Source organism: Engystomops pustulosus, chromosome 10 (assembly GCF_040894005.1).
Source record: "Engystomops pustulosus chromosome 10, aEngPut4.maternal, whole genome shotgun sequence".
Lineage (NCBI taxonomy): Eukaryota > Metazoa > Chordata > Amphibia > Anura > Leptodactylidae > Engystomops > Engystomops pustulosus.
Window position 1 is genome coordinate 15073901 of NC_092420.1, and position 26516 is coordinate 15100416.

Consider the following 26516-nt stretch of genomic DNA (forward strand, 5'->3'; position numbering starts at 1 on the left):
AATACCTGGCGCTGCTCCTTATAGTACCTGTGACTACACCACTGTATATCAGCCTCTGCACCACTGAATACCTGGCGCTGCTCCTTATAGTACCTGAGACTACACTACTGTATATCAGCCTCTGCAACCACTGAATACATGGGACTGCACCAGGTAAAGCACCTGAGGACATGGGATTCCACTACTGTATATCAGGCTCTCTCCTTCCTCCTTGTGAGGAGCCGGTCCCCTCCATGTGTCAGTACAATGCGGCCTCCTCCACCTCCTCATGGCTGCGGCCTCCTCCTGCTCCGCCCCGGGCTTCCGGCCCGTCCCCTCCTGCTGCACAGAGAGCCGGGGACCGAGGGCTGATGCGGCCGCACTCTGAGCAGCTGGACCCGGGTAAGAGGAGGAGGAGGGCGGCAGCCATGACACTGCATGGACCTTGCGCTGAAAAGTGTGACTGAACTACAACTCCCAGCATGCATTGCCAGCGCACAGGGATGCCGGGAGCCGTAGATTGCTCACAGCAGCACAGGTTACGCGCTGCAGAGCAACCAATCAGAGCGCGGCTCTAATGTGTCTTTGGCCCGTTACGATTTTAAAGCAGTGACCTGATTGGTTGACTGCTCCAATTTTGCAGCAGTTTTGTTAAATCCAGTTCTAAAGCTTCTCTCCCCATCCTGTGGTGACACTACAAGTCCCAGAGTGTGCATAAGGCTAGGGGCTAAAGGATCGTTTTTTAATATTCAATATTTGGAGAATTCTATATTTTGCAGAATATTCCTTTAACAATATTGAACGTATTAAAATGATAATCAGTCTTTTGCGTAGAAACTCTGCCATGTTATTAAGTACAGACGTCTGTACGCCGCAGTGATGGAATGGCGGATGTGGTTGTATCATAAGATGATGGTGCTCCTATTCATTTCAATGGTTGGAGTGTAATACTGTATTCCTCCTGTAGTGGACGCTGTAGGGAGTACATCTCAGGACACAGACCCACGACAATCACCTGATCGCCCCCCAGGACCCTTCTCTGGAAGAATTTGACGACCCCCAAAAAGGGGAATTCTAGTTTTATTGCAGAACACTATACTAATGGATTTAAAGGGGTTGTCCAGGCGACAATTTGTTCATAGTGGAGTCCATTGTACCCCAAATGAATCAAAAGAATGGGGTCCATTGTACCGCAAATGGACAGAGCAGTTGCTCACACATATACTTGCGTCTATGACACTGATGGAAGTAGCGAGGTACTGCAGTCTCCTATGTCCATCAGCGCACATGTGCAACCAGCTACTCTATTAATTTGGGGTACAATGGACCCCCATTCTTGTGAATTGTGCAGGTTGCATCACTGTGACCCCTACCAATCAGTAAATTATCTCCTATCATGTGGATAGGGGGATATGGTAACCTGTTGTGACTGGAGAAGCCCTTTAAGTGACTAGACCAGTAAGTTAAGAAAGAGTAGAGAAGTTACCCTTGCTGTGGAGGACTAGTACTATGTGATACCTTATGTTTCATGTGGGGGTGCTGCAGGGAAATTGAATACTCGCTGCCAGTTTCTTCATTCGGATCGTCGTCGATCTTTGATTGTCCCTGGGAACTTGCCCATAAATCCCTTGTGTGTTTTTTTACTTTATTTTTATTTTTTTTTAATTTTTCTTGATTTCTTTCTTTTTTTTTTCTCCTTGTTTTATCTCCAGAGCGTTGTCATGGTGTATCCAGTCCTCGGATTATTACTACACCTCGCAGCTCAAAGTCCGACCATCTATGCAGAACAGAACATCTCTTCCCCTTCTGATGACTTCCAGAAGATTAATCTTCCCCCCGAGCACTTACCCTACTACCTGCACAATCACCAGGATGTGGCCCGATCCTGCAGGCAGGACCAGCGCTGCCCCTATAGGGTAAGTGATACAAAACCTCCACTTAGGGGGTTCAAATATTGATATTATTATGGATTTTACGTTACTGCTTCCGGAAAATCATTTTGAGACCCTGTAAAAAATCTCTTTAAGTTTAAGCTTCTGTTGAAGGTTTCAATGCCTAAAAGTGGTTTTCCTGGATAGTGATATTGATGTGCTCTATGTTCTCTCTATGCAAACATACATAGAATATATAGGGGTAATGTGTAGACAAGGAGGCACCAGTAGAGCTTAGCCTGTGATTTTTCCAGTAAAGCTGGATTTTGAGTTATTTAGTGATGGTAACAACTGTTTTTGTATATATAGGAATACCTGACACAACCAGATTCCTGCTGGGGCTACGAGAAGTCATGCAGGAAGGAGCGGCGCTTCAGCTACCCCCACTGCGACAAGGTCGACCCCGGTTGGTAAGTGCTTGTTCTAAACCGTAAGACATTGTATAATAGCTTATGATTGGCCGCAATACCAGACACAGCCTGTGAGCAGTAGTGGTGTTGTTTCTGGAAGAAAGCAATCAGATTTGGAAATATATGATGGGGCACAGTAGGGATGTAGGAGGAGATATATGATGGGGAACAGTAGAGATGTAGGTGGAGATATATGATGGGGCACAGTAGAGATGTAAGAGGAGATATATGATGGGGCACAGTAGAGATGTAGGTGGAGATATATGATGGGGCACAGTAGAGATATATGATGGGGCACAGTTGAGATGTAGGTATAGATATATGATGGGGCACAGTAGAGATGTAGGAGGAGATATATGATGGGGCACAGTAGAGATGTAGGTGGAGATATATGATGGGGCACAGTAGAGATGTAGGAGGAGATATATGATGGGGCACAGTAGAGATGTAAGAGGAGATATATGATGGAGCACAGTAGAGATGTAGGAGGAGATATATGATGGGGCGCAGTAGAGATGTAGGTGGATATATATAATGGGGCACAGTAGAGATGTAGGTGGAGATATATGATGGGGCACAGTAGAGATATATGATGGAGCACAGTAGAGATGTAAGAGGAGATATATGATGGGGCGCAGTAGAGATGTAGGTGGATATATATAATGGGGCACAGTAGAGATGTAGGTGGAGATATATGATGGGGCACAGTATAGATATATGATGGGGCACAGTAGAGATGTAGGAGGAGATATATGATGGGGCACAGTAGAGATGTAGGTGGAGATATATGATGGGGCACAGTAGAGATGTAGGAGGAGATATATGATGGGGCACAGTAGAGATGTAAGAGGAGATATATGATGGAGCACAGTAGAGATGTAAGAGGAGATATATGATGGGGCGCAGTAGAGATGTAGGTGGATATATATAATGGGGCACAGTTGAGATGTAGGAGAAGATATATGATGGGGCACAGTAGAGATGCAGGTGGAGATATATGATGGGGCAAAGTAGGGATGTAGGAGGAGATATATGATGGGGCACAGTAGAGATGTAGATGGAGCTATATGATGGGGCACAGTAGAGATGTAGATGGAGATATATGATGGGGCACAGTAGAGATGTAGGAGGAGATATATGATGGGGCACAGTAGAGATGCAGGTGGAGATATATGATGGGGCAAAGTAGAGATGTAGATGGAGCTATATGATGGGGCACAGTAGAGATGTAGGTGGAGATATATGATGGGGCACAGTAGAGATGTAGGTGGAGATATATGATGGGGCACAGTAGAGATGTAGGTATAGATATATGATGGGGCACAGTAAAGATGTAGGTATAGATATATGATGGGGCACAGTAGAGATGTCGGTATAGATATATGATGGGGCACAGTAAAGATGTAGGTGGAGATATATGATGGGGCACAGTAGAGATGTAGGTGGAGATATATGATGGGGCACAGTAGAGATGTAGGAGGAGATATATAATGGGGCACAGTAGAGATGTAGGTGGAGATATATGATGGGGCACAGTAGAGATGTAGGAGGAGATGTATGATGGGGCACAGTAGAGATGTAGGAGGAGAGATATATGATGGGGCACAGTAGAGATGTAAGAGGAGATATATGATGGGGCACAGTAGAGATGTAGGTGGAGATATATGATGGGGCACAGTAGAGATGTAGGAGGAGATGTATGATGGGGCACAGTAGAGATGTAGGTGGAGATATATGATGGGGCACAGTAGAGATGTAGGAGGAGATATATGATGGGGCACAGTAGAGATGTAGGTGGAGATATATATCATGGGGCACAGTAGAGATGTAGGAGGAGATATATGATGGGGCACAGTAGAGATGTAGGAGGTGATATATGGTGGGGCACAGTAGAGATGTAGGTGGAGATATATATCATGGGGCACAGTAGAGATGTAGGTGGAGATATATGATGGGGCACAGTAGAGATGTAGGTGGAGATATATGATGGGGCACAGTAGAGATGTAGGTGGAGATATATATCATGGGGCACAGTAGAGATGTAGGTGGAGATATATGATGGGGCACAGTAGAGATGTAGGAGGAGATATATGATGGGGCACAGTAGAGCTGTAGGAGGAGATATATGATGGGGCACAGTAGAGATGTAGGAGGAGATATATGATGGGGCACAGTAGAGATGTAGGAGGAGATATATGATGGGGCACAGTAGAGATGTAGGAGGAGATATATGACGGGGCACAGTAGAGATGTAGGTGGGGATATATGATGGGGCACAGTAGAGATGTAGGTGGGGATATATGATGGGGCACAGTAGAGATGTAGGTGGAGATATATGATGGGGCACAGTAGAAATACAGATGCAGACATCTTGGCACGTTACAAATATGTAACACAAACTGATGATTCCGGCCGTTACTTCATGGTTCTTGTGATATTTTTCCCCCAGGGCAAGGAACTTGGAGGGCGCCCAAGAAGTATTTTGGAGACAGGCTGACTTTGGTTATGTGATGGAGCGGCTGGCTGAAGAACAAGTCCTCTGTCATCCACGTGAGCAGGTCTCTATTCCCATGTGCACTGCTCCCTCTCACTGTGAAAGGGATTTTCCCACAAAAGACAATTCTGTACTATCTATGGATTAGATTACAGATGTTCAGGCTCCATTCACTGCTGTGACAAGTCCCTGAGGCCCCGCGTTGGTGAATGACGTGTAGGTTGAAGATGTCCACCTGTGATTCATTTTCTATGGGAATATCAGTCCCCTGTAACCCGGGGTACTCGGTGATGAGTCTGAACCACGTATAAAAAGCCCCAGAACTTTGGTCCACACATGGGCTTTGTCTTCATCACTCACCATCATGTGTATGACCCACCACAGAGTCCTGACTTGTCTTTCTCCTTACAGGGGGATTCGCTTTTGGCCTGTTCCAGTCACCTCCAGCACTGCAGAGCCACCAATCTGTATCTGGACTTAAGAAATACTAAACGATCACAAGACAGGTCTGTATCGCTGCATAAAAACCTTGTGCTCCGGTATGTAATCCTAATAAGAAATGGTTCTACTCAATGGGGCAAATTTACTTACCCGGTCCGTTCGTGATCCAGCGGCGCGTTCTCTGCGCTGGATTCGGGTCCAGCCTGGATTCATTAAGGCAGTTCCTCCGACGTCCACCAGGTGGCGCTGCTGCGCTGAATAGCATCGGAACGCTCTCAAATACACCCGTCTATCCTGGATGAAGGTAAGTGCAAGCTCCGCGACACTTTCGGTTTTTTCCGAATCCGCCGGGTTTTCGTTTGGTCACGCCCCCGATTTCTGTCGCGTGCATGCCAGCGCTGATGCGCCAAAATCCGATCGCGTGCGCCAAAATCCCGGGGCAATACAGGGAAAATCGGCGCAAATCGGAAATATTCGGGTAACATGTCGGGAAACCGCGAATCGGGCCCTTAGTAAATGACCCCCATTATCTACTGGTGAGAACACCTCAAAAAGTTGTCTTTGGTTTTTGAGGATCTTACATTACCATAAGAATCATATTGATTTGAAATAATAAATGTGTAATGCTTCATTTACCCTCTGGGGGCACTGCAGGCAGATTGAACACTTGCTGCCAGGTTCTGTCTTTGATTACAGCTAACTGGTTAGGACAGACTTACGGTTTTTGGGGGGACATTTTACCATTAAAGACATTTGTCCATCATCTGCAAGAAAATGGATAAGTGTCAAATTTTGACAAGAATGATAATTATTAATGGACTGTGTTTATTGTCTGCTCCCTGACCTTTGCCTGTTTGTCACTTATGCTTGCTTGCTGCCTGCCCTGACCTTTGACTGTTCTGTGAATTGGGCTTATATCACCGTTCCATGAGATTTATGTTCTTTGCAGAAGCGGTGACAAAGCTTCTTAGGTCTTTTCACATACCTGCATGAGATGCTACAGGCCTGCATTGATGCCTTGAGGAGTACTGAGTTCCTTAAAGGAAATCTACCACCAGGATGAAGGCTTGGAAACCAAGCACACTGACATACTGGTGTGTGACCCCTCAGGCAGAAGATGCTCTTCTTGTAGCTTTGTTTGCCTTTGTTTTTAAGAAAAAGAGGTTTTAAAAATTATGCAGATGAGCCTTCGGGGCTCCAAGCTCCATTGACATCTATGGAGTCTGGAGCCCCGGAGGCTCATTTGCATAATTGTTTTTCTTGTAAAAACAAGGTCCTAATAAGCTAAAAGGGCACACACCAGTATGTCAATGTGCTTGGTTTACAATCCTTCATCCTGGTGGTAGATTTCCTTTAAAGGGGTTGTCCAACTTACTCATGTCCTGCTGCTTCTACAATTATCATACTACAGATGTTGTTAGCAGTTGTCCTGGCATAAAAATAAAGGAAAAATTGTCTAAATCAAGAGTAGAGCGTATCAATGTTACTAATGCAATGTTTTTACTCCTTTCCAGATTTAAAGAAGACTTTATACAGGAAGGTGAGATCGGCGGCCATTGTGATCTTGACTCAAAGTTGCTGCTTTCTCAAGGTGATCGCAAGAGCCCCCTACAGTCCTGGTATGTGTTATTATAAGCATTTCCTATACTTAGGATTGCGGACTGGCATAGTTGTGATCCAAGAGATCCCCGCCCCCCATTGATTTCAAGGAGAAGCCCTCTAAACTGCAGTAGCTGCACCGTGCCAGTAGGAGCTCTCCAAAGCACAGCGCCAACTTCATTCTAGTGGATAAATCTCAACTTGTGATGACTTATCCAAGTTTATACATTACTTGCTTATATTAAAAAAAACTCTTTAAATGGTAACTGAGCCTTTAATGGACATTCCAGAAATCCCTTGTCTATAGGGTGGATATATTCTAAGGTGTGTAGCAGTTTCCCCCACTGCAGGCTTCATCTTCACTTCTCAGTTGTCCCAGAGCTGGTGACTGGAGACTAGCTGCTATGCTGTCTCCCATGCACTGCACACTGAGATTATGTTCAGTATCGCTGCCTCTGTGGAGGACATTATAGAGACAAAATAGATTTTGATAAAATAAATCTCTTGGGGTTAGCTAGAAACCTCTTACTAGCTGCTCTATGTGCTTATCCTATTCCCTTTAGCTCCCCCTCTCCATATACTTCTGTGTACTGCCTTTTACATTGATTCCTCTGTTAGCTGCAGTCCGTCTTGGAAGACCAAGACAGATTTAGTAAGGGGATTGATGGAGAAGATGGGGGGGTCCATCTCACCGCTCCCTCGCCGCGCTGTTAGATTCATGGAGCCGCGCATGACCGTTCTGCTCCATTAATCTCTATAGAGCTGGCGGAAATTGCCGAGCGCAGCGCTCACTGATCTCCGTCAGCTCCATATAGATTAACGGTCATGTACGGCCATCTGCTCCATTAATCTGAGGGGGGCGATTCACGATCTGGTGGAACTTTCCTTAGTGGGAAAACCCCTTTAAAAAAAGATTCTTGTAATTAGAGCCCAGCAATATAAATCACAGCCGGACAGACGTAATTAATATATCCACACGTCTTATGGACAGAAATCGATGGCAGCGTTTGGCGTTTGGCTTAAGCGGGCATTGATTATTTGGATTGCCAACTGCTAAATCACCTTTTAGGCGAAAACGAATATTTAGGACAAGAATTATTTTCCCTGATACAAAGCAGGAAGTACCGGATCCCTGCGGAATCCTGCAAACCGCTTTATCCTAGGATTTCCATCAGCAGCATTGAAAATCTCATCCCTGGAGTCGTCTTGTAGGAAGTTCTTCTTGATGACACTTGGGTTTCCTATTAGTCGCCGATGCTGGTCTTGGCCGGCAGCCATGATGATTCCTAGAGGGACACATTAGCTGATTTCAAAGAGACGCATAAGAGGCCAATTTTTCTGCTTGTTTTTTCTTTGTTTATGTAATAACAAACCATAAATTGGTCATTTATACTTCAACACAGGTTACGTAGATGAATATGAAAGACTTCTATATTGGAGAAAAATTCTTCTTTCTCCACTAGTCAGGCTCTTTTCCACCTCCTCCCTCATAAACTATGAAATCCGTTCCGATTCCGTCTTGCTAAAGCAACGCAGACTGCAATCAGATTTTATAGTAGTCTACGGAGAGGAGAGGGGTTAGGAGTGAGCGGGATGTGGGTGCGATAGAACAGACAAAGATCAAGAACATTATATGATTTTTCCCATCCAACACACTTGTCCTCCCATCCTCCTCTGCTTTACTGAAGATAACCGTGATATCGGATTGCTCAGAGGTCTATGGAGAGGGCGGGGAGTTTTTTGTGTTTCTTTTGTTTTTATTTTTGGTTTTTTTCTTATGATATGCCTTGAAGGATTTTCTCAATGCTGTGTGTGAGTTTTCTGTGTTTTGTAAATGGAAAACTGGAGTTGGAGCTTTGGTGCATGCGCGGGCCGTGCCACCACGTGCACAGGGGCTACTCTTATAGCCTAATTAGGCAAAAAAACATTACGAAGTATTAAAACTCAGAGGTCAGGCTTTTGAAAAAAATAAAAAGGGATTAGGGATTAGTCACATTTAGGGAATCTACTGTTAGGATCTACTAAATTAGAGGATTCCCGATGATTTCCTTTAGGGTGCTGTCACACGTTGCGTTCTTGGGGCATTTTCAAACACAAAAAAACCTCATGTGTTTTAAAAGAACTGACCAAGAATGCACCATGTGACCACACAGAAAAGAAATTTACCATCGGGAATCTAGTTTCTGAAGTAATCCCCATGGTAGATTCCCCCTCCCAGCAGCAGCTGCATTCCATATTTTCCTAATTCTGGGATGCAGCCTTTGCAGAAATAAACTTTAATCCGTACTCTTGTGTCTATGGCAGACATTGAGCTCTGTACCGCTGCCGTCAATGAGCCTGCTGCTGCGGAGCTTTGCGCATGTACAGTAGCTCCTATTCGTCTGACGGCAGCAGAAAAGTAGCTGCTGCGCTTGCGCAGACCTCAACTGCTGTCGGAGAAGCGCCAGAAGAACGCATGCAGAGCGGGTAGGCCGGATCTGCGTTGGAGGCGGGGAGTAGCCTGCGCCCCCGGAGCTCTATGAGGCTACTCCACGCCCCCAGTAGCCTCTGAAATTAATTTACATAACCAATGATTAAAGTTTATTTCTGCAAAGGCTGCACCCCAGAATAAGGAAGTAACGGATTGCAGCTGTATGTTGGATGGATGAGGGTGCAGGTGTGAAGATTCTGGTATTATTAAAGGGAACCTGTCAGGAGAAATTGTCCTTATAAAACCGCTACCACTACCAGAAGGTGTTACTCTGCTTCACGACAATTGTTAATTAGGTCAATTTCGGATGACAGGTTCCCTTTAAGCTACTATACAATATAAGGTTCAGTTTCTGATCTACGTGATTGAACTTGCTGTGAAATATTTGGAATATCTCTGATTTCTTGTGATTCCAGGTTTGCAGAGCTGCAGGCGTACAGCTCCCTGAGGTTCAGGCCCATAGAAGATGGACAATGTGATGTAATTGTTGAGAAGCCTACGTACATCATGAAGCTGGATGCAGGTAATGTGTACATGAGTCCCATGAGAAGTTGCTCAGCTTACAGTACATCGCTGCTGCATTCAGCTCTGCCGGTCTCCGGTTTCCTCCCACACTCTAAAAAAACATACTGGTAGGCTGATTAGATTGTGAGCCCCATGGGGACCGGGGCCGATTGGCAAGCTCTGTGCAGCGCTGTGTAATCTGTGTGCGCTATATAAATAAAGAATTACAGTATTATTATTATTATCATCATCATCAAATCAAGCTTGATAAACCAGGGACTCGTAGACAATCAGGCCTCATTCCTTTTAAAATCTACTTGAAAAATTATGCTAGACATAAGGGCTCCTAGTAGTTGTTACCAGAGCCAATGGGGGTCATTTACTAAGGGCCCGATTTGCGTTTTCCCGACGTGTTACCCGAATATTTCCGATTTGCACCGATTGTACCTGAATTGCCCCGGGTTTTTGGTGCACGCGATCGGAATTTGGCGCATCGGCGCCGGTATGCACGCGACGGAAATCGGGGGGCGTGGCCGAACGAAAACCCGATGTATTCGGAAAAACCGCCGCATTTAAAAAAAAAATTGTGTCGCGAAAATTTCACTCACCTTCATCCTGGATAGGCCGGTGTATTTCGAGGCATTCCAGCGGACTTCAGCGCAGCAGCGCCACCTGGTGGACGGCGGAGGAACTGCTTTGATGAATCCCGGCTGGACCCGAATCCAGTGCAGAGAACGCGCCGCTGGATCGCGAACGGACCGGGTAAGTAAATCTGCCCCAATGTGTTCTGTAGCTTCACAGGATGTTACACTGTGCAGGAACATCCCCTCACTCCTTTCCACTGTGTGAAATTACAGCAGGCAGAGGACACAGCAGAGCGGGGAGAGGGAGAAAGTGTAACAAATGTGTAGCTTATGCAGCTACAGCACGGAGGGGCTTTGGTAACGCCCTCAGAGACCTTGTGGCTCCTTTTAAAAGTTGATTTTAGAGGGAAGGAGGTCATGGATAACAAATATAAGAAGATTACCACAGTCCCGGTGCCTGGATCTATGGGTAATGTCCCTGGTTTATCAGGATGGATTTTGATTTCTTTTCATTTCTGTTCCTTGTTGCAGGAGTGAACATGTATCACCACTTCTGCGATTTTGTTAATCTCTACATCACACAACATATGAACAACTCCTTCAGCACCGACGTCCATATCGTCATGTGGGACACAGTAAGTTCTTTCTTACATTCTGTAATGAAATCCTCTGCCTATATGGAGTTTAACCAAGGCAAGAGTTAAAAAGTTGCAGCATAAATTTACATACTGAGGATTTTAAATCACTTTGTATATACAGTGTGCAAATCCTCCCCTCGTATCCTCACCCTGAAGGGGTCCAACTGCTGGGGATAAGAAAGGGGGATTGCACATTTTTAGGGTCTGACCATCGCAATCAATATAAGAGCGATCCCATTCTCACTAACTGAATGAAGCGACAGGTCACATATGCATTTTGCCTCTCCATTCAATAATATGGGACTGTTGGATGAGTCCAGCACTCACAATCACTGGCTATAAGAATGGTGGAGATACCTCAGCGCTGTGCTTGACAATTTCCAACACTTTTATAAATAAAGCGGAAGGACTGGTGGAGCATGTGTTATGCCGCTCCATTCAATAATATTGGAGTGTTGGATAGAGCTGAGCGCAGTGCTTAGATATCTCCAGCACTCACATTCACTGTCTATAAGAATGGTGGAGATACCTCAGCGCTGTGCTCGACAATTTCCAATACTCCTATAAATACAATAGAGTGACAGGTCGAACATGTGTTATGTTGCACTGTTCAATAATATGGGAGGGTTGGGAATAACTGAGGACTGTGCACAGCTCCCTCCAGCACTTACATTCACTGTCTATGAGAATAGTGGAGATACCCCAGCACTGTGCTCAACAATTTCTCTAATTGAATAGAGGGACAGGGCAAGCATGTGTTATGTCGCTCAATTCAATACTATGGGAGTGTTGGAAATCGCCGAGCACAGCCCTCCGCCATGTCCAACATTTACATTCATTGTCTATCTGAATGGTGGAGATATTCCAACGCTCCTAAAGTAAATGAATGGAGCATGAGGTGATAACGATCACAAGCAATATCACAGGGATCCCGTTCTCACTAACTGAATGAAGCAACAGGTCGAACATGTGTTATGCTGCTCCAAGAGTGTTGGAAATTACTGAGCACAGCACTTGGGTATCTCCAGCTCTCATATTCACTCACTGTCTATGAGAATGGTGGAGATAACCCAGTGCTGTGCTTTGCAATTTCCAACGCTCCTATAGTAATGAATGGCGCAGCATAACGCTTATGTGACCTGCCTCTATCCATTAATAAGAACTGGACCCCCCGTTACAGTGGGTTTTCTTCTTGTGATTATGAGGGGGGGGGGGGCCCAGTAGTAGTGATTAGGGTGTCATGCCTTATTTTGGTGATAACAATCAAACTTGGTACAACCCTTTTTAAAACATTTTTTTAGGGAAGGAGCATTCGAAGGTTGTGAAAGACGTGTAACCGGACCCCCACGCGTCCTGGAAATATTAGTAAATAGCAGGATGTCTGGGGAGGGGGTCGTGGGTTTTGCTGGTAATTTCTCAGATACTTTTCGTGGTGTATCCTGTTACCACCTGCAGCATTCGCCCTCTCGGGGAGACTTGCTTATTCCTGGGCGTGAGAACAGGAAGCAAATACTCCGGTTAGTTACGGAGCTGCAAACACAGGCTGGTTCACTGCCAAATCTGCCCGGTGCCAGTAAGGAGCAAGATTTACTGTGCAAGGAGGAGGAAATTTTACTGAAGGCCATAAGGGGAAGCTTTTAGGATCCTGGAGACATTGTAAAGATGGCGGCTGTGTGATATCTTCTGATAACGCAATGTTTTATGGGAGGGGGGGGGATGAAGCTTTTATGTCGGGTCTCTTTTTAGTGCCTGCAGCTGCTTCGTGCCCGGATTTGCATTTTCAGCAGCTCTTATGCACTTACTTTTATGTTTCGCACTTAATGTGTAGGATAACCGTTTGCGCAAATCGCATAATACTGGGAGGAACCTGCACCAAATTACTAAGCGAGAGGTTAGGACTGTGCGTTATACAGATAAATACAACAGATTCTGAATAATGTACTTCAAGGGGTTGTCTCAAGTTTGAGTGTCATTCCCTATTTACAGTATCGGTGAGTATCCGACTGCTAGGGCCCCCCACCAAACGCGAGAAATAACCTTCAATAATCCGGAAATGGGGCTCCTGTTCTCAATAATCACTGGAGTTTCTGGTTGAGCATGTGTCCTGCCGCTCCATTCAATGCCAATGGAGTGTTGCTGAGCTCAGCGCTGGGTTATCTATGGTCAGGCTTGCAAAATTAGTGAGAACAATTGCAGTCATACCCCCACCAAACAGATTGTTGTCCTGTGGAATAAAGTTGGGGCAACCCCTTGAAAGGAAGTCTACCATCGAAATAAAGCATAATAAACCAGGGACACGTCAGACAAGGCAAAAGTGCTGACCTAAAAACTGAACCTTTACAAAATGTTCCCTATTACTTTTAAACTATGGGGGATATGTATCATGTAGCAGGATCATTGGCGTATGATAGCGCACACCCCCCCTTGTGCGTGTCCGGCTTAGGCCTCCCTATGATAGTGTCCCCCCTCATCCGGCTTAGTCCTCCCTATGATAGCTCCCCAGCCCCCTCCCCCCCCTCACGTCTGGCTTGGTCCTCCCTATGATGGCGCCCCCCTCCTGTGTCTTGCTTAGGCTTCCCTATGATAGCGCCCCCGATCGTCCGGCTTAGACCTCCCTATGATAGCGCCCCCGATCGTCCGGCTTAGACCTCCCTATGATAGTGCCCCCGATCGTCCGGCTTAGACCTCCCTATAATAGCGCCCCTGATCGCCTGGTTTACCCTCCCTATGATAGCGCCCCCGATCGCCTGGTTTACTCTCCCTATGATAGCGCCCCCGATCGTCCGGCTTAGACCTCCCTATAATAGCGCCCCTGATCGCCTGGTTTACCCTCCCTATGATAGCGCCCCCGATCGTCCGGCTTAGACCTCCCTATAATAGCGCCCCTGATCGCCTGGTTTACCCTCCCTATGATAGTGCCCCCGATCGTCTGGTTTACTCTCCTTATGATAGCGCCCCCGATCGTCTGGTTTACCCTCCCTATGATAGCGCCCCCGATCGCCTGGTTTACTCTCCCTATGATAGCGCCCCCGATCGCCTGGTTTACTCTCCCTATGATAGCGCCCCCGATCGTCCGGCTTAGACCTCCCTATAATAGCGCCCCTGATCGCCTGGTTTACCCTCCCTATGATAGCGCCCCCGATCGTCTGGGTTACTCTCCCTATGATAGCGCCCCCGATCGTCTGGTTTACTCTCCCTATGATAGCGCCCCCGATCGTCTGGTTTACTCTCCCTATGATAGCGCCCCCGATCGTCCGGCTTAGACCTCCCTATAATAGCGCCCCTGATCGCCTGGTTTACCCTCCCTATGATAGCGCCCCCGATCGTCTGGTTTACCCTCCCTATGATAGCGCCCCCGATCGTCTGGTTTACCCTCCCTATGATAGCGCCCCCGATTGTCTGGTTTACTCTCCCTATGATAGCGCCCCCGATCGTCTGGTTTACTCTCCCTATGATAGCGCCCCCGATCGTCTGGTTTACTCTCCCTATGATAGCGCCCCCGATCGTCTGGTTTACTCTCCCTATGATAGCGCCCCCGATCGTCCGGCTTAGACCTCCCTATAATAGCGCCCCTGATCGCCTGGTTTACCCTCCCTATGATAGCGCCCCCGATCGTCTGGTTTACCCTCCCTATGATAGCGCCCCCGATCGTCTGGTTTACCCTCCCTATGATAGCGCCCCCGATCGTCCGGCTTAGACCTCCCTATGATAGCGCCCCCGATCGTCTGTTTTACCCTCCCTATGATAGCGCCCCCGATCGTCTGTTTTACCCTCCCTATGATAGCGCCCCCGATCGTCTGCTTTACCCTCCCTATGATAGCGCCCCCGATCGTCCGGCTTAGACCTCCCTATGATGACGCCCCCGATCGCCTGGTTTACTCTCCCTATGATAGCGCCCCCGATGGTCCAGCTTAGGCCTCCCTATGATAGTGCCCCCGCTAGGCAGAAATACGCCAAGTTCGACCTGGTGTAGTTTTGCATGAAAAATGTACGCTGCGCCACTCTACACCCCTCCACACCCACATGGCGATTATTTCACTGGACATAGAAGCAGTGATAAATTTCCCCCTATGTGTCAGTCTTCACTGCTGATATAAGAATTCTACTTATAAGTCCTAAAACTGAAAAGATGTTGCTTAGTGTGAGACAAATGTGAAAAAGGGGTTAATATGGTAGAGGAGTAAATTTCTCTGGATCCATCATGAGGCCATGACGGCTATTATTCACCTTTATTAGGACGCCCCCTCCGCTGCTCCTCCAGATAAATGGTTAGGGGTGGAGACCACCTGTCAGGACCTGAGACCTCAACACAAAGAGGAGGATTTTTCAATCTGTGATAGAATAGAGAAGTGATTTGCTGTAACCAGAGGTCGGCGCGCCCCCTGTAGTCTCCAATGGTTGATCGGTGATTGCAGGTGGTCCCACAGGGTCCCAGCTCATTCATGGGCAGGTACCCGGCTTATCTCCGCCAGGCAGACGCTTCCAACCTGTTGTGTCCTGCACCAGACTGATTTATAATCCCTTGTAATCTCCACAACCATCGAGACCATCGAGGGTCCCTGGAGACCATCAGCATTATATCATCTCTCCCGCTGACCGCCTCCCCTCTAACACTAACCATTGACTCCAAGCCCGATAATTCTCCAGGGCAGGCAGTGCAGCGCCCCTTCCCATTCCTCAGTCATCCTTCACCGAAATCTACCGTCAAAATCCATCATGATAAACCAGGAACACTTACTCCTAGATCCAGGCACTGTAACCGTGGTAAAAATATTCTTATATGTGTTATCCATGGCCTCCTTCCTTCTAATATCAATTTTTAAAATTATGCTTATGAGGCTGAAGTGCTCTGGGGGATGCCCCTCCATTCTGTAGCTTAACTGTTACACTCCCCTCTTTTTTCACTGTACTTACTGTAAACTCACACTTCTGCACAGTGTAAGAGCCTGTGAAGCTGCAGCACAGAGGTGCTTTGCTGATACCACTCATATCCATTCTGACTCATTAGCATGATTATAAAAGTTGATTTTAGAATGGAGGCCATGAATAACAAATATAAGAAAATTACACAATTTGTGGTGCCTGGATCTATGAGTCAGTGTCCCTGGTTTATCATGAAGGATTTTGATGGTAGATTTCCTTTAAGTTCCTGAAATATAAATACCCCACTCCCCAGTTTAGGAATCCGAACTCAGTTTAGAAATCTTAAAAAATGTATTTATGACCAAAATATTGCAGATGAAAGCTGTTATGGAATATTCTTCTCGTTGCTCTAATGTCTTAAAAGTCCAACAAACCTAAAAATTGATCTTGATGACCTTTATTGTACTTCAGAGCTGCATTCACAGTTCTACTAATTGTTCATGGAAACCATCAGTAAGCTTGTTTAGGCTTTCAAGAAGTTTGACAAATCCTATTGTTGCTCTTATAAGGAATGCAGGCAGATTTTAGCCCTGAAGCTTGCAGAATTATGAATGCAGCTCTGGGTGATGACAGGCGCTTTCATTCTTGAGGAACTGATTTTAGAACAGTGGCGGATCTACCGCCGTAGCGGCTGCTATGGGGCCCGCAGTGAGATGGGCCCGGCTGAATAGAGGATGCAGAAATCATACGGTTTCGCTGGGTCTCTATGAAAGCGGCTTTGCTATTCCTTTCCTCTGCCTCCATATAGATTTCCTTTATACTTGTACACCTCAGCTATTGCGTACACTTCACTGCTACTGTATTAGGCTGAATTCACACGAACGTATGGGGAACGTATGTACCGTACATACATATCCCATAGACCGTAATGGCGATACAGTACCACACACGTCTGGCATTGTAGCGCTCCGTACACAGTGAAAATATAGGACATGTCCTATCTTTCCCCGTGTACACCGCCATGGGCCATGCATCACTATGGAGAGGGGAGGGGTCACCCCTACGCTCCTGTCTCACTCTAGTTACTAGAAACTTTTAAGAAAATTCTGAAAATTGTGCATTTTATATCGTTTTTTAGAAAACACTGAAAATGTTTGTCTTCTCTGCAGAGTTTCTACGGTTATGGCGATTTGTTTAGCGAGACGTGGAAAGCGTTCACGGACTATGAGGTTACACACTTGAAAGCGTACGATTCAAAACGGGTAAAAAAGAAAAACTACACTTCTGTTTATCATTTAAAGGAATTTTCAGTTTTACTTAATGCAACCGTGCACCCGGAAAACCAAGTTTAACTTGACATTAGACATGAATGTTCCACAAGAGGGTGTGGGCGAGGTAATCAGGACTTTTACTGTCAATCACTGTGTGTGGGCGGGGTAATCAGCACTCTGTCAATCACTGTGTGTGGGCGGAGTAATCAGGACTCTCAATGTCAATCATTGTGTGTGGGTGGGGTAATCAGGACTCTCATTGTCAATCACTGTTTGGGCGGGGTAATCAGGACTCTCACTTTGTGTGGGTGGGGTAATCAGGACTCTCGCTGTCAATCACTGTGTGTGGGCGGAGTAATCAGGACTCTCGCTTTCGATCACTGTTTGGGCGGGGTAATCAGGACTCTCACTTTTTGTGGGCAGGGTAATCGGGACTCTCTCTGTCAATCATTCTATGTGGGAGGGGTAATCAGCACTCTACCTGTCAATCCCTGTGTGTGGGCAGATTAATTAGGACTCTCACTGTCAATCACTGTGTGTGTGTGGGGTAATCAGGACTCTCACTGTCAATCACTGTTTGGGCGGGGTAATCAGGACTCTGACTTTGTGTGGGCAGGGTAATCAGGACTCACTGTCAATCATTGTGTGTGGGCGGGGTAATCAGCACTCTACCTGTCAATCACTGTGTGTGGGTGGGGTAATCAGGACTTTCACCGTCTCTCCTAAGTCCTGATTTACTTCTCTTCCATTGCATATAAATGTATATATTACACTTCTCTCCCCCATTCATCACTTTAAAGGGTCAGTGCTTAGTTTTGTGTCCGTTCTTTGTAGTTTATACTGTGATACTATGTATCTCCTCCATTTGGGAAGTTGCTCCATAAAGCAGAGTTATCCTGTCGCTGGTGATTTGTGTTTTTACGGCCTCCTCTAGTAATATCTCCTTTGCATTTACGTTCTTTTAAGGTCTGCTTTAAGGATGCTGTGTTTGCGCTCCTGCCCAGGATGAGATACGGGTTATTTTACAACACGCCGCTGGTAAGCCAGTTATCCGGAGATGTGCGGGATGACAGCAGAAGGATTGTTTGCAGACAGGAGATGTGCGCTTTATTAGTGCAGTAAATTTCGCTGTGTTTTTTTTTTTTTTCTTCTTCTTTAGATCTCAAATTGCCGCGGCACCGGATTATTCCGAGCGTTTTCACAACACGTGCTTTTCCGGCTGAATATTTCCCAAGAAACTTTAAAGGTGCGATATAAATCAGCATAAGGGTCTGTTGCTGGGTGCAGTTCATTACAGCCGTATAAACTGTATATGGGGTTTTTTTTTTTTGCTTTTTTTTTTTCGGTATGGATAAAACGTTGTGCCTTTTATTCGCTCTGTAAATTATGCATGTAGGAAATTATTCCTAGCCTGCCAATAATACATGGAGCGCTCTACCTCTGTCAGATGTGCCGGAGCAGATGACTATGGATGGAGGGCCAGAGGCTATAAAAGCCGCGCTGTCCTCCGTGCTGCGGCCAGGCCTTGTGCCCTGCATGAAATAATAATAATAGGTAAAATATAACCCGAAAGCAGTCATCCCCTCCATATACAGGCAGGCCCCGGGTTACGTACAAGATAGGTTCCATAGGTTTGTTCTTAAGTTGAATTTGTATGTAAGTCGGAACTGTATATTTTAAAATTGAAGATCCAGACAATTTTTTTTTTTTTTAAACTAAGATACCACTAGGAGACAATAGAAAAAAAATCTATCTTCCTGGTGTGTTTCAAATTTTTATTTTTTTTTGTCCCAGTGACAATTGTAGTTTCAAAATCTTTGCTGTAATGGGACCAAGGATTATCAATAAAGCTTCATTACAGACACCTTACAGCTGATGATTACAGTTTGGGACCATAGTAACATCCAGAGAGGTCACCAGAGGTCAGAGGGGTCCGTCTGTAACTATGGGTCGTCTGTAAGTCGGGGGTTCTTAAGTAGGGGACCGCCTGTATAACTTCTAAAAGGCCGGTGTGGTGGTATAATGTCTCATATTGTCCTATATGGGTGGGGGAGTTCGAAAGGCTGCCTCCAACTTTTAGATTTAGTCCGGTAATGTTGGGATAGTCCACTTTGTGTCACCAACGCAAATGAGTCAGATTTGTCCCATCCAAAGCATGATCTGGTGCACAGTTGAGACATTTGCATACATGTTATATCGCCACCTAGTGTTCAGAATGTATAGAAATATTCATGTCCACCTGACAAGCTGATTGCTGGTGGACGCACATGCTCAGTCACTCTACTCACAGCTTTATATGGTCATTCTCTAGGAGTAGTCTGCTCCCAGTAACACAAAGGGACTTGGATACAATTTTGTTTCTTTATGTTGGAAACTTTGTGACATTAATAGTTTATAGGTTGAGATTTGGCATGAAAATGATTCATGGGATATCTTTTACCTCCTCTATCATGGTGTGGGCACATAGTACAGCAATGTCATTCCTAGGGAATAGACTTAGATTGAAAAAATACACTTTACTTTAATTTTGGACCTAGGAGGAGAAAATTCGTGTCACCATTCTTACACGCAGCACAGAGTTTCGGAAGATCCTGAACCTGGATAAGGTAAGCTTTTCTTTCTTGTTTCTTTCTTCCTTAATTATTTGTGATTACTAAGAAAGTGTTGGGAGCCTGTAGAGGGCGCCAACACATGGTAGAGATTTTGGGCTAAATTTCAGGTGAGAAGTAAAAATTATTATTTTTTTCATAGCTTTTCCCGGATAATACCTTTGTTACTAAACAAGCGTCTGGTGTCCTTCCTTCCTTTAGTGATGTTTTGAAATTAGTGCTAAAAACGTAACCTTTCAGCGCAGATAACGGGATCTTTTTGTGTTTAGGAAAGCTCCAAAACAGAGATTGGCTCATTTTATGTCTCTTCTTGTTTGTGCTTTGGTCATGGGAAATAATTTTGTGGTTTCAGGTCTCCCAGGAAATGTAAAAATGTAACAATAATGTAACCACAGAGTTAAAGGACATCTACCACCAGGATGAAGGATTGTAAACCAAGCACACTGACATACTGGTGTGCGTCCCCTCTGGCAGGATCCACTTTTCTTTAAACTTCTTATGCCTTTGTTTTTAAAAATAAAAGGCTTTAAAATTATGCAAAGGTGTCTGAGGGGCTCCAGAGTCCATTAAAACCTATGAAAGCCTGCAGCACCTTAGGCTCATTTGCATAATTTTAAAATCCTTTTTTTTGTAAAAACCACGGAATAAGAAGCTAAAAGTAGAGCAGATCCTGCCAGATGGGGCGCACACCAGTATGTCAGTGTACTTGGTATACAATCCTTCATCCTGGTGGTAGTTTTCCTTTAACAACGCTAATCCTATTGTTACTGATATTCTCCCTCAGCTGGTCCATGCCCTGAAGGCGATCCCACTTTTCCAGGTCACTGTGGTGGATTACAAATATAGGTGAGGGCTAAATCGTGAATAAACAAATAAATCTGTTAACTCATTTGCATATGGGGGAGGGGCCAATATTAACTTTCAAGTCTGCAAAAACACCATGTTCCATTTCTCTAGATCTCTTGGATTTCTTGAACAGCTGCAGATCACGCATAACTCGGACATATTTATTGGGATGCACGGGGCCGGACTGACACATTTGCTCTTTTTACCCGACTGGGCCGTCATATTTGAGCTGTAAGTTATTTTCGTGTGCAATGTGATAATCCTATTTGCGTTAGGAAATTTGCACGACTAGCAATGCTAATTAGGCTCTCTACTGTAGAGTGGGCGGTCCTATGTTACAGTCAAGTACCTCCCAATTGACAATCAATAAACTATTTAGCATATTAGGTAAGAGAACAGAGGAGGCTGGAGAGAAGGTCCTTAATGTTCTGCAGTTAAAGTTACAGAAGGCAAAAAAAAATCTTCTTTAACCTCATATTTTAACAGTGACACAATTGCCGAAAAAGGTGGAAAAATGTATTTTTTGGTGCAAAAACTTGGTGCCTCTATTCTTTGCATTCTGCAGCCGCCACTAGGGGGAGCTTATTGCACAGAAACTTTTGACTGTACCTATAAGTTCAATAATAGTGTAAATCTTTATACTGTGAATATAATGGTAGTTCTGTGTCCATATATTTTGATAAGATACCGTATTTTTCGGACTATAAGGCGCACTAAAAATCCTTTGATTTTCTCATAAATCAAAGGTGCGCCTTATAGTCCAGTGCGCCTTATATATGAACCGTACTTACACAGACAACAGCTGCCTTGAACTTGGCACTGGTCTGCCACCTGCTGGTCATTCATCCTTATAATCAGGTGCGCCTTATATATGAACCGCACTTACAGACAACAGCTGCCTTGAACTGTGCACAGGTCTGCCACCTGCTGGTCATTCATCCTTATAATCAGGTGCGCCTTATACTCCGGTGCGCCTTATATGTGAACCTAGACGTTTTAGCAGGCATTTATTGATGGTGCGCCTTATACTCCGGTGTGCCTTATAGTCTGAAAAATACTGTAAGTGGTGGAAAGGAAAGTAGTGAAATTATGTGAAAAATGGAGTGAAAAAACTAAATTTTGAGTGTGGGAGCTGCTGTGCCCGTATATTGACATTGCTAGAATTCTCCTAACATGACCGGGCAGAATGGAATTTTCCCTAAATATTTATAGACTCCTAAAATAATAGCCAAGTCCTGTTCCCACGAGCGAGGTCAGCGCTGCCTAAATCTCTATATGGATGGCCAGAGACTGAGGAATCCATTAATGGCAATGTCCTGGAGCTGACCCGGTTGGTATATAATCTTATTTTATGGCCACTGGTGCCCCCAGAAGGGTAATAGCTTGTACTTCTGGCGATGTACATGTTGTTGTGCTGATATGCACAACAAAATTGTCCCTAATGATCGAAATAATAGACACTAAACAAGCCCAGAAGATCTAAATTGACTATAATGGGGTCCATTGGGCCATGACTTGAAGGGGGTGAATAGGTAAAATGTGGTGATTAATGTGAGTTATTTTTCCCATGTATCTAGCCAGCAGAGGGCGCCATCCTGTATAATACAGGCCGTACAAGATAGGTTCTGTAGGTTTGTTCTTAAGTTGAATTTGTATGTAAGTCGGGACTGTGTATTTTATAATTGTAACCCCCAGCCAAATTTTTTGGGGTCTCAATGACTATTAGATTTAACAATTGTTGGATTGTCATAAGAACCAGGATTAATAATAAATCTTAATTACAGACGCCTGTGATAACTGTTACAGCTGATTATTGTAGCCTAGGACTAAAGTACAGGAAATTACCATCATCCAGGGGTCCGTTTGTAACTAGGGGTCGGGTGTTCTTAAGTAGGGGACCGCCTGTACTTAAAACCTTTCATGCTGTATCTCCCAAGGTATAACTGCGAGGACGAGCGGTGTTACCTAGACTTGGCCAGACTTCGAGGCGTTCACTACATTACATGGGAGAAAGCAGATAAAGTTTACCCTCAGGACAAGGTGAGTGCTCCTAATGAGAAGGTTTGTATTATCTAAGGTGAGAACTACTGCTTCACTGCGCCATTCATTGTATAGTGGTTGTGTGTGATATTGCAGCTCAGCCCATTTCATTTGAAGGCTGTCAACAAGTCATGAGATAAATAGACATATAGCATTATCTGCAGCGATGCTCACTGATACATTGTACCACGTCAAGAGTCTGATCGTGGGAGACTTGTCCCCCTCCCCCACCCCTCCCGTGCTCGTGATTTATACAAATAAAAAAATATTGACTAAAATATTGAAATCTTGAAACAAGGATAACTCAGGATGGGTTAAAAACAATAAAGAAGCAATAATTTGCCAATTGATCCCCTGTAGCTGTTCTGTTATGGGGTCACTGCTAGTCCCTATCTCGGCACATGGAAATGCTAGGAAATACCTGCTCAGCCAATCACTGGCTGCCGTGGAGTTCCGCCTTCGTCATTGATTGGCCGGTCCGTTATTTTTAATATGTTGAGATGAGACCTGAAAGCTGAGTGTGGATCTAGTAAGTGTCAGAAAAGCAATAGACAGCTGGATACCGCTTTGTTTTTTTGTTTTTATACGATTTTGAGTTTATTTAAAAAAAATCCTTTCCCTTTAACATTTGGGAAAAATCCATAGAGGAAATCTACCATCAGAATCCATCCTGATAAACCAGAGACATTACTCATAGATCCAGGCACCGTGACTGTGGTAATCTTCTTATATTTGTTATTCATGGCCTCCTTCCTTCTAAAATCAACTTCTAAAATTATGCTAATGAGCCAGAAGAGCACTGCGATATTACCAGAGCCCCTCTATGCTGCAGGTTCACAGGCTGTTAAGATGTGTCGTCCTACCCCCTTCTGCCTCAACACTTCTGCCTCCCTATGTCAGTAGGATGGTAAAAGTGCTCTGGCATAGTGTAGCAGCCTGTGAAGCTTCAGCACAGAGGGTCACTGGTAACACCCCCAAGAGCCTTGCTGGTTTATTAGCATACTTTTAAAAGTTGATTTTAGACGGAAGGAAGCCATGGATAACAAATATGAGAAGATTACCACAGTCACGGTGCCTGGATCTGTGAGTAAGTCTCTGGTTTATCATGATGGATTTTGTAGATTTCCTTAAGGTATTTTCCCGAAATTATTTTTAAATGGTGTGTCCCAAGTTTGGTCCCTCAATTTAAGGGTTAATCCAATTCCTAGGTCTTGTTCCCACTAATTTACCATAGTTTTCGGACTATATGGCGCACCGGATTATAAGGCGCACCATCAATAAATGGCTGCTAAAACGTTTAGGTTCATATATAAGGCGCACCGGAGTATAAGGCGCACCGGATTGTAAGGATGAATGACCAGCAGGTGGCAGACCTGTGCACAGTTCAAGGCAGCTGTTGTCTGTAAGTACGGTTCATATATGAGGCGCACCGGATTATAAGGCGCACCATCAATAAATGCCTGGTAAAATGTCTAGGTTCATATATAAGGCGCACCGGATTATAAGGCGCACCTGATTATAAGGATGAATGACCAGCAGGTGGCAGACCTGTGCACAGTACAAGGCAGCTGTAAGTATGGTTCATGTATAAGGCGCACCTATGATTTCTGAGAAAAAGTCCGAAAAATACGATAACAAGAATGAATGCAAAGCAGATTCACTCTCATAACCTGCGGCTCCATTATTAGTTTGAACGAAACCCCCAATTCTAAGGATTGGTGGGGGTCCCAGAGGGTGGGGGATAACAATCAACCCCTTTAAGGAACTGAAATGATACAAAGTATTCTCAGAAATGACATTCTGAGTAGATGTATATTAGGAGCGGAGTATTCCTGCTGGTCTATACACTCGCTCTTGACTCTTTCCATTACATTTATCCCTTCATATTGTCCCCTCGCATTATTAGACCACTTCCATTGAGTTGTGACACATTTCAGGCTGTCGCAGGATCAGAAGTAAATTAATTGGTCATTAGTTCAGGCCGTCAATAACCCTCCCCCCGTGTCCCGCAATCAATATTTCCCGGGGGCTTGAAATGAAAGTCCAGAATTAATTAACTTGTCTTTCAATGGAGAGAATAAGGTGTCAGACAATAACGAGGCTCTATCTAATTAAGGGACATCACCCGACTTTGGGAGCACACCCGAAATTCACCAATTACGCTTTTGATGTGGAGGAATTTGTGCGGCTGGTCAGCTCAGCGTCAGAATACGTGTCTCGTCATCCGAAGTGGCCGCCACGAAGACGTCGCGACGAACTATAAAACCCGTAGAATGTTCTGTTTTTAATAATTTATTTATTTATTTCGGATAAAAAAAAATTCTAGTTGTTGCAATTTTTGAGGAATATGAAGGAAACGTGTTAGACTTTATTTAGCTTTTACTTACCCATGATTCCTTGCTAGTTTATTTTATTTATTCTATACATTTTTATTATTTTTCTCAATTTTAATTTAGTTTTTGCTCCCTTATCTTTGGACTTTTCATCCACGACGAGCAGTTACTGTACATTCCTTCTAGATGTCATGTGGTAACAAAATTGAAAATTCATCTTGCATTTGTGAAATTGATACAAATACATTCCTGAAATAGAGCCATGGCACAAGAAAGGAAGAACACTGGTATCTATATTTTATTAAAAAATGAGCTAATGTTAAAGGGGATGTTCATTTCTCTTCAAAAACCACAAAAATACTAAAAAAAAAAAATAATTATGTTTATGTTTCAAATATACCTTATTAGATAATACTAAAATAATAAAGTGCGTAAGTGGAGAAGCACTATTAAAATAAAATGTAATAATAAGCAGTGTGTAATACTTTACTTCCCCTGTGGTGGCGCTGCAGGAACATCTCAAGCTCAGGATGCAGGTGATTTCTGGGAGTCCATGCAGGAAGACGTTTTGTAATCAACATATTGGGGCATATTTACTTACCCGGGACAGTCGCGATCCCGCGGCTCGTTGTCTGACGCTGATTCGGGTCTGCGGGGATTCACTAAGGTCGTGCGCCCGATATCCACTAGGTGTCGCTACTGCGCTGAGGTCCCCCGGAGTTCACCTTCTTCTTCCTGGTGCATGTAAGTGCTTGATCTTGTGACACAAATCGTTTTTTAAAATCCTTGTTTTTCCAAATTCGTTGAATTGTCCGACGGCCACGCCCCCCCGATTTCTGTCGCGTGAAAACCGGCGCCGATGCGTCACAATCCGATCGCATGCGCCATAATCCTGGGTCAATTTGTCACAAAACGGATATATTCGGGAAACCCGACGAAAGTGCAGCGTTCAGACCCTTAGGAAATGAGCCCCATTATTCTGGAGCCTTCTCCAAAGCAGATAATCCCTTTAAAATGGGTTTCCAAAACCTAAATTTAAAATAGAAAAAAACTTTACTCCACTCCATAACAATATTTTTGTAGTTATAAAAGAAAAAATTGTTGGTTTGTATCAAAAGGGAAAAAAAAAAAAAAAAAAAAGTACACTTCAAGGAAGTGAGATTTTTGTAAGACAAGTTTTATGAATAAAGTGTGATTTAACTTTTGGTCTGTCTCTATTTCTTAATAAACTTAAAGGGGTTTTCTTCTTCTACAGAGGTTTTATTTCAAAGCATCTGTGCTCCATATGACACCATACGACACTCCTCTAGGCATAAGGACAGCTACAAATGAGAGATCATGATTTTCGATTAATAAATCTTGCAGTGCCACCTAGTGGCTAAGTAATTGCAAAATCATTACAGTTTCCTAAGGCAGATTTTTTTTTTTTTTTTTTTTTTTTTTTTTTTAGGAAAATTGTCTATTTTTGTAAGGGTTCACAGGCACCGCTTCTGGTTAACTATTG

At 44.4% G+C, this 26516-nt stretch overlaps 1 protein-coding gene across 3 annotated transcripts; it reads left to right on the forward strand.

Moving 5' to 3' along the window:
* Positions 1–271: 271 nt before the first annotated feature.
* EOGT (EGF domain specific O-linked N-acetylglucosamine transferase) lies at positions 272–26219 on the forward strand. Of its 3 annotated transcripts, none has more exons than XM_072127221.1 (16): positions 272–381; positions 1692–1895; positions 2220–2320; positions 4770–4878; positions 5226–5320; positions 6770–6874; positions 9741–9847; positions 10944–11047; positions 17083–17175; positions 18151–18222; positions 18344–18430; positions 19722–19790; positions 20578–20639; positions 20751–20870; positions 22577–22679; positions 24796–26218. In XM_072127221.1, the coding sequence occupies exons 2-16, from the start codon at positions 1701–1703 to the stop codon at positions 24940–24942; spliced, it is 1569 nt and encodes a 522-aa protein (XP_071983322.1). In that variant the 5' UTR covers positions 272–381; positions 1692–1700; the 3' UTR covers positions 24943–26218. The 3 variants fall into 3 exon arrangements, with proteins under 3 accessions (XP_071983322.1, XP_071983324.1, XP_071983323.1); XM_072127222.1 differs by lacking the exon at positions 272–381 and adding an exon at positions 666–687 and having other exon boundaries at positions 24796–26219; XM_072127223.1 differs by lacking the exon at positions 19722–19790 and having other exon boundaries at positions 24796–26219.
* Positions 26220–26516: the final 297 nt, after the last annotated feature.

Excerpts from the sequence above, each read along its gene's own strand:
- EOGT (XM_072127221.1), top strand. The coding sequence starts at position 1,701 with ATGGTGTATCCAGTCCTCGGATTATTACTACACCTCGCAGCTCAAAGT. Across the intron at positions 9,848-10,943 it reads CATCATGAAGCTGGATGCAG|GAGTGAACATGTATCACCAC; the intron begins GTAATGTGTACA and ends TCCTTGTTGCAG. Across the intron at positions 22,680-24,795 it reads AAGTTTACCCTCAGGACAAG|GGACATCACCCGACTTTGGG; the intron begins GTGAGTGCTCCT and ends TATCTAATTAAG.